At 47.5% G+C, this 8,757-nt stretch overlaps 1 protein-coding gene and 1 pseudogene across 1 annotated transcript; one reads left to right on the top strand and one right to left on the bottom strand.

Annotated features, from left to right (window-relative positions):
* Positions 1 to 758: 758 nt before the first annotated feature.
* Positions 759 to 7,222, bottom strand: LOC102476662 (transmembrane 4 L6 family member 19). Its single transcript, XM_006156781.2, has 4 exons — positions 7,021 to 7,222; positions 6,273 to 6,350; positions 1,409 to 1,578; positions 759 to 1,159 (listed from the first exon to the last, which is right to left on the bottom strand). Exons 1-4 carry the CDS (start codon positions 7,219 to 7,221, stop codon positions 979 to 981), a joined length of 630 nt encoding a protein of 209 aa, XP_006156843.1. The 5' UTR covers position 7,222; the 3' UTR covers positions 759 to 978.
* LOC106735762 (histone H2A.Z pseudogene) lies at positions 2,798 to 3,299 on the top strand (annotated as a pseudogene).
* Positions 7,223 to 8,757: the final 1,535 nt, after the last annotated feature.

Here is an 8,757-nt window from a genome sequence, read left to right as displayed (position 1 = left end):
CAACCACAATCCCTTCTCCTCCATTCTCCTCTCGGGATCTTGGGCACACACACACACACGTACCCGGCGTGAGTTTAAGCCACCGGGTCCAGGACACGAACCGCGGTCGACTATGTGGGAGTCCAGCGACATAGCCATTACGCTAACTGCTGGTCCCTCTCTTCCTCTTCTTGTAGGACACCAGTCCTATTGCATTGGGGTCCCATGCCATGCCCCCTTTTACCTTAATTACTGCCTTAAAGGCCCTATCTCCAAATACAGTCACATTGCCGGTTAGGACTTCCACATTCACTCCATAACAACTGGTGAACCTGAATGTAGAAAGAGGGGCTGGGGGCTGACTTTGCCTCAACCTTGCTACGTGCTTTGGGGTAGCAAGTCCACTGTCCTCTAGGGTATACCACATATGGTCAGTTTCATGGAGTGGTAGGTTGGGAGGCCAAAATGAGATCGTGGCTGGAGGACATTTTATGGGCAAGTTTCTACACTAAAAAATTACTTCATTGTTCCTTCTTTTTTTTTTTAAATTAATTAATTTATTTATTTTTGGAGAGGTTTTTCCTATAGGGCACATGAGCTTGCCAGAAAGTCAGAGAGAGACAGAGAGACAACGTGAGAAATCACCCCCCAGGGTGATGGCCACACTGCAATCCCTTCTCCTCCATTGTCCTCTCAGGATCTTGGGCACGCACGCACATGTGCCCAGCGTGAGTTTAAGCCACTGGGTCCGGGACTCGAACTGGGTCGACTACATGGGAGTCCAGCGACATAGCCATTACACCAACTGCTGGTCCCTCATTGTTCGTTTACGGAGTGATTTAAAATGCATTATATCACTCACCCTGCATGCTAGTAATTGTTGTTATTATTACTACCAGGATACCTAGAAGGGAAGTTTGTTATAATTCATATCCACTACTTGCAGAAAGAATTCAAGGCAGCTTATGATGAAAACACCCACAGAAAGGGCGTTACCTATCACTTCTCACAGAGGCTGCAGAAGAGGCTCAGGAAGCTGTTGATGAAGTGAATGGCCACCAGGAGGAGCTGCAAGAGGCTGACGCACAGAAGGGCAGAGAAGAAGGACACGTGCCAAACCACAGCTTTAGAGGGCTCCAGGCAGACGGAGGTCCAGAGCGAATGGTCATACAAATAATTCCTAAGCAAAAAAGTAAGCAGACCGAGGATTGGGGGTTAAGTATGGAGAGCCCGACAAGCAACCCCACAGAACGCTGGGGCCTCCCCGGCTCGGGTCATGGGACTCTTAACTCTTGTTGCATTTGTGATTTCCTGAGCAATAGAGGAGCAAGATGCTAGAGTGTGTGACCAAAAGGAGTTTGTAGCCCCGCTCTCTCTCTCCCCCCTCCCTCTCTGAAAGGACTGCAAATGCAAGCGTCCATCCCTTTACCTGTTACGCAGATCTTTGAATGGATAACCATATTTCCAAGCTTGAGTCTGATTGAAGGATGAAACATCGAACTTGCAAAAAGGACCATCTTTCAGGGCTACTCCAGATGTGACAAAGCAAATCAAGGCTCCAAGCAAAGCCAGGCCACTTGACAACAGAGCAGTAAGCATCTGCCGGGAGGGAAGGAAACAGCAAACTGAGTGGGCCGTTGCTAGGTGACTCAGGGTGACCGGGACAAGTCTGACTTCTCCGGTGCTCGGGCTTTCTTCATTCCTACCACACGCGCATAATGCTATTCTTGGCTTTTAAGCATGACCCCAGTGGGGTGGCAGGTGAGAGGTCACTGGTAGAAACAGAAGGAGGAGGGAGGGCAAGAATCAGAAAGGAGAAACCAGAACTTGGACCGGATCTGTCTGCTCAGCAGGCTCTTTACACCTTCTCGGGAGGTTGGCATCCGGAACCCTTGCACACAGGCTGCAGTGACTGAGCCTCCGCAGGCAGGGGGAGGTCGGTTATCAAGGCCACCTCTGACCCTTCTAAGGAAAAGCTGTATTTTTGAGAGTTCCAAGCTCCTCCCTGACTGCTCTCTTTCTCAGATCAATCCTAAAAAAAGGGAGGGCCCGAGCCTCGGTGTTCGTCAGTAGTATGCTTGTTGGAAGCCACATAGCCAGCCACAGGTTTGGATCTTCGGTTGACCTGAAGGCATGCAAGATGTGCATGTGTCCAAGACCCTGATGAGCTGGAAGGCTGGTGGATGGGGATGGCAGGGTGACAAGACCTTGGCGAGGTACTTCCTCCTCGCTCTTTCTCTTGTGCCTGTACATATGCTCTCTCACAAATTTTAACAAAGGAGGGGAGGTGGAGGGAGGGAGGGAGGAAGGGAAAGGAGAGAAACAGAGAGAGAAATTGCAGTCCAGCTCTGAAAGGACTCCAGTTCTGTTGTGTTTTTCTGATCAAGAGCTCCTTGGTCATTAGTCTGCACTCTCTGCTCCCCTCTCGGAGAAGATAACAGGGGGTTTCTTTCCTTGTCAGGCTTTTGGCCTGCTTCCCCATTGACTTCTTTCTTAGGATACTAGATTTCTTTTCTCCCTCTGAAAGAATGTCTTGAGATTTTTTGAATAAAACATACAGGTACCTCTTCTCCAGAGTCATACTGCCATTTCCCTACTAATGTCTAACTCATGTGGAGCTTGGGAAGAGTCAGAGAAAGGTACATAAGTTTTGGCTCTTCATGAGTGAGAGAGGCAGAGAGAAAGAAGAGACAGAGACAGTACCCCCAACAGTGTCTCAACCATACACTCCACCCCCAGCCTCTGCCAGTGAGTTTAGACTCTTGAACGATTCAAGGTGAATTAATCTGACCTAAGCCTAGGGCAGTAGCTCTTAAAATGCAGTTCCTGGCAGTCTGAATCGCGGTGCGACGAAGGAGTAGCTGGTGGCATCTCGCTGTGAGTCTGACTAGCCCTTTTTCTGCCTTGCTTGTGTGAGCTTCAGCAGAATTCGAAATGGCTGGCGGTAAGGCTGGGACGGACTCCGGAAAGGCCAAGACAAAGGTGATTTCCCGCTCGCAGAGGGCCGGCTCGCAGTTCCCGGTGGGCCAGTTCATCGACACCAGAGATCGAGGACTACCAGCCATAGACGTGTGGGCGCGACTGCTGCTGTGTGCAGCACTGCGATCCTGGAGTACCTCACTGCAGAGGTGCTTGAACTGGCAGGAAATGCATCAAAAGACTTCAAGGTAAAGCGCATTACTCCTCGCCACTGGCACCTTGCTATTCGTGGAGATGAGGAATTGGACTCTCTCATCAAGGCTACAGTCGCTGGTGGTGGCGTTATTCCACACATCCACGAATCTCTGAGTGGGAAGGAAGGACAACAGAAGACTGCCTAAAGGATGCCTGGGTTCCTTATCTCAGGACTCTAAGTACTCTAACAGCTGTCCAGTGTTGGTGATGCCAGTGGTCTGGATCTCGGTGAAAAACACAATTTTGCCTTTTTGTAATTCTATTTGAGCAAGTTGGAAGTTTAATTAGCTTTCCAAACAACCAAATGTCTGCATTCGAGTCTTAACCACATTTAAGTGTTACTGTGGCTTCAAAGAAGCTATTGATTCCGAAGTAGTGGGTTTTGATTGAGTTGACTGTTTTTAAAAAACTGTTTGGATTTTAATTGTGATGAAGAAGTTATAGTAACAAACATTTGGTTTTGTACAGACATTATATCCACTCTGGTGGATAAGCTCAATAAAGGTCATATCCCGCTCCCCCCCAAAAAACAAAAATGCAGTTCCTGGCCCAACAGCATCACTGAGACTTGTTCTTGCTTCACCTCAGACCTCCTGAACCAGAAACTTGAGGGATGGGGCCCAGCAATGTGTGTTTTAGCAAATCCTGCAGAGAAGTCTGATGCACATTCAGTTTTTTTTTTTAGAGGTTTTCGCTATAGGGCGTGTGCGCTCGCCAGACAGACAGAGAGACATAGAGACAGAAAGTGAGAAATCGCCTCCCAGGGGGGATGGTCACGCCGTAATGCCTTCTCCTCCATTCTCCTCTCGGGATCTTGGGCACGCACACACACGCGCCCGGCGTGAGTTTTAAGTCACCGGGCCCGGGACGCGAACCACGGTCGACTACATGGGAGTCCAGCGACATAGCCATTACACTAACTGCTGGTTTCCAAGAAAGCACTCTGCCAGGTCCAGGACTATAATTGTGATCCTCCATGTGAGAGTCCAACACCTTAACCACCACACCACCTGCCAGCTCCCGCACATTCTTAAGAACCACTGGCTGATGGGGCCAGCAGGTGGCATGGTGGTTAAGGAGCTAGACTGCCACATGGTTGATAGTAGTTTGAGTCCCAGACCTGGTGGCTTGAAAACCACACCAGGGGGACCAACAGATGGCGTAATGCTTATGTCACTGGACTCCCATGTAGTCCATGTACAACTCCCATGTAGACAGTGGTTCAAGTCCCAGACCTTAAAACATGCCAGGCACGTATATGCCCAAAATCCCAAGAGGAGAATGGAGGAGAAGGGATTGCAGCATGACCATCCCCCCCAAGGGCTGATTTGCTTTCTATCTTCTCTCTGTCTCTCTCTTCCTCTCTGGAGAGCACATACACCCTATATAAAAAATCTGTCTTAAAGAAAAGAGAAAAGAGGGAACCAGCAGTTAGCATAATGGCTATGTCGCTGGACTCCCACGTAGTCAACCGCGGTTCGCGTCCCAGACCCGGTGGCTTAAAACTCACGCTGGGCGCGTGTGCGTGTGTGCCCAAGATCCCAAGAGGAAAATGGAGGAGAAGGGATTGTGGCGTGACCATCCCCTCTGGGGGATGATTTCTCGCTTTCTATCTCTCTGTCTCTCTCTGTCTGTCTGGCGAGCGCACACGCCCTATAGCGAAAATCTCTCCAAAAAAAGAAAAGAAAAAAGAAAATCACATTAGATGCATGTGTGTGCATGCCCCAAATCCCTGGAGGAAAAGGAACTGTGGTGTGGTCATCCCCTCTAGAGAGTGATTTCTCACTTTCCCTCTCACTGTCTCTCTCCAACCAATGCATGTGCCCTATGGAAAAAAAAAAATGAAAAAGGAAAAACACTGGCATAGGGAAAAACCAGAAGTAACTCAGAATAATGAATGAAATGTCTGGTGCTTATTTTTAAGTCTTCGAGGTACAACCCTGAGTCAGTGGCGTTCCCAAGATGTGGGCTGCACGTATCAGAGCAGGCTGCAGGGTTACTAAGTAAGGTAGCCACAAATTCACGCCTGAGACCGAATAAGCAATTTATCATATCTGTGATGTATGAATATATATGCATATATGTATGAGTATATTATATATCATTTTTAATTTATTCAGATGCTGCTATAATTAATAAAGTATAAATGTATTCTGTCCCTTAGTCTCATTATCTGTAAAATGGATAAGTTAGTCTAGAATCTAGTGACTAGATGATCTCTGGAAAACCTCTACTTATGTAAGAAAACATTAATTAAAATAGCCAGGAAGTTTTCTTCCCTTTTGTTTTTTAAATTGCCAGATGGCACATGTGCTTATGAGAGAGTGAGAGGGAGAAAGCACCCCACCCAGTGGGCATGGTCACACCACAATCCCTTTTCTTTTTTTTTTGGAGAGGTATTTTTGCTACAGGGCACGTGCACTCACCAGACAGACAGAGAAAGACAGAGAGACAGAAAGCGAGAAATCACCCCCCAGGGGGGATGACCATGCTGCAATCCCTTCTCCTCCATTCTCCTCTCGGGATCTTGAGTATGCACGCACATGCGCCCGGCGTGAGTTTAAGCCACCAGGTCTGGGACTCGAACCGTGGGCGGCCACATGGGAGTCCAGCCACATTACGCTAACTGCTGGTCCCCACAATCCCTTTTTTATTTCTCCTCCTTTTGGAATTTGTGGTGCAGATACACAGGTGCCTGGCACATTTTTCAAGGCACCAGGGCCAAGATTTCAACTGTGGTCAGCCATGTGGGATCCCACTCTTAACCACTAGGCTACAGAGCCAGCCCTACAAAGAAGTTTTCTCTTAGTGGCATCTGAAGACAGTGGACATAATGTACATGTGCATGTTGTTAATAGGCTAAAACGAAGTGTTTTCATATTCATATAGGCATTTATTACTTACTAAACATTTACTAATAACCTGGATTTCAACCCCTATCTTACAAATAAGGACCCGAGGCTGGAAAAGTTAAGCAACTTGCCCAAGAGCTTGGAGTTATTGATGAGCACAGTCAGGACCTGACTTCAAACCCCAAGACGGAAATGACCTCTTGACCACTCTAGAGTAATGGGAGGTGGGAGCAGTCTAGTGTTAAAACAGGGGAACCTCGTGCTTACGCTTCGACACGGTCCACTCTCACTGAAGCAGCTGTATCTCCAGCCCATCAGGGAGATGAGGGCAGCTGCGGTGAGTACCTGGAGAGGAGAGAAGAATGTTGTGGAGAGACTGGGTAGTTCGCATTTCCGTTTCTAACCGTTGCTCATGGCTCTTGAAATAGAAGATGGGACACTCACAGGAACACGATTATTTTATTGTCTTTGATATTGGGACCTAATTTTGGATAACTCTGGGTGCTAGCTAGCATCCACACTAGCCTGCTTAGTCCCAAGATGAAATTCAGCTAACATCCAGCAACCCTTAAAAAATCTTCCTATTCCATGGGAACCAGCAGTTAGCGTAATGGCTATGTCGCTGGACTCCCCCGTAGTTGACCGCGGTTCACGTCCCGGACCCGGTGGTTTCAAACTCACGCCGGGCGCGTGTGCGTGCGTGCCCAAGAGCCTGAGAGGAGAATGGAGGAGAAGGGATTGCGGCGTGACCATCCCCCCTGGGGGGTGATTTCTCGCTTTCTGTCTCTATGTCTCTCTCTGTCTGTCTGGCAAGCGCACGCGCCCTACAGTGAAAATCTCTCCAAAAAAAAAAAAAAAAATCTTCCTATTCCCTTGGAGCTTCTGTGGACCCAAGACCAGCTCATTAACACCAACTTTCTCGGCAAGGAATCAGCTCACTCCTCCCATACCACGTCCCTGTTCCACCCTGGGTGATGGATGGGGAGTTCACAACCAGGGAACCCCAGGCACTTACCATGATGCCTCCTCCCCAGAATCCAGTGCCCAGCATGGCATGCCTGCCAATAAGGCCCCTCCACAGGTAGGTCACATCCCAATCAGGAAAGAGAAGCGCCATGTTGGCCCCAGCGGCAAACAGGGCTGCAGTTCCCAGGCTCAACCCCAGGATGCGGGTGCAAGTTCGGGGACACGTCATCATGCAGAGAGAAGACAGCATCCTGGAACTGATGGAAAGAGAGGGCTAGGCTGAATGGCATACAGTGAGGTGGCAGCAACAGATCACCAAAACTGTCACGTCCCAGAGTGAGATCAAGTACAGCCAGGGGACCTGCTCAAAAACTCAGCCCCTTAAAAATTTCCCCCCGGCCGAAGATCTAGAGTGTTCACTCTTCCGTGCCCGCTGGTGTAATAAACAGTTCTCCTAATCTCTCCGAGTGCTGCTTTCCAGTCCTCTGTGTCTGGTTTTCTGCAACAGTAAGTCTGGGAGAGGCAGCCTATTGCACAAGGTCTCCTCTAAGGCAGAAACCAAAGATGTTTTATTGCTAGAAACCCAACCCCTATGCCCATCCCCAGGAAGATTCTTTACTGAGAAAATTTCAAAATAGAGGATCTGGCAGGTAGTGTGGTGGTTAAGGGCACTGGACTCCCACATGGCCACCCATGGTTCGAGTCCCAGAACTGGCGGCTTGCTTTCTCACTTTCCTCTCTCTCTCTCTCTTCCACTCTGGTCAAATTAAAGTAAATAAACAAATAAATAAAAAAGGTAAATGTAAATAAAATCATTCTTAAAAAATAATAAAAATTAAAACTTTCCCCTCTGAATACAATTCAGTCATTCCATTTTCTGATAACTCCAGCTGTCACACACACTCACATTCCACATCTCATCATATTTTGCTTGTACTTCTATTACAGCTGGTGATTACTTCTATCTGGTACAAAAAAACTTATGTTTTTGTTTTTGTTTTTGTTTTTTGTTATTTGCTATAGGGACAGGCACTCACTGGAGAGGCAGAGAGAGAGAAGGAAATTGAGAAAGCACCCCTGTGGGGTGGCCACACTGCAATGCGGGCAGCTGCAGTGAGTTCCTGGAAAGAGAGAAGAACGCCATTCTCCTCTCAGGATTTTGGGCACATGTGCACACACACCTGAAGTGTTCCTCAAGCCACTGTCAGCCATGTGAGATCCAGAGCCTTAACCACCACACCACTTTAAAACTAAGTTTTAAAGTGTCATTTTGATATCCACTCTCACTTCTATTTAATGTTGTACAGGAGGACCTGTTCACTGCAAAAAGAAAATAAAAAGAAGCAAGAGCCATACAGATCAAAAAGAAGAAACACTGTCATTACTCACAGGTAACATTATCATATATGTGGAAGATCCTAAGGAATTTATCAAAAAGGTACTAGAATTAATAGTGAGTTTGACAAAGTCACAGAATAAAAGAGTAATATACAAAATTTGATTGTATTCTTATACACAAGCAATGACAAATTGAAAATTTAAAGGACATCATTTAAATAGCATAAAAATATGGGACCAGAACAGCCCTTCTCCAAGAGACAGACAGTTCCATGGCTCCTGCGATTTAGCCATTTTTGGAAAAAGGAAGATGTCCCACTGATAACTGGGCCTCCAGCATACAAAACTCGCGTGGTAGGAAGACCACTTACAAGTCTCCTGTCTCTGTATCACTCTTTGTCTCTCTCTACCTCTGTCTCTGTCCTCTCTCTCTCTCTCTCTGTCTTTT

Source organism: Tupaia chinensis, unplaced genomic scaffold (genome assembly GCF_000334495.1).
Source record: "Tupaia chinensis unplaced genomic scaffold, TupChi_1.0 Scaffold000515_1, whole genome shotgun sequence".
Lineage (NCBI taxonomy): Eukaryota > Metazoa > Chordata > Mammalia > Scandentia > Tupaiidae > Tupaia > Tupaia belangeri.
The sequence above is the reverse complement of the archived record's forward strand: the minus strand, read 5'-3'. Positions and strand labels throughout refer to the sequence as shown.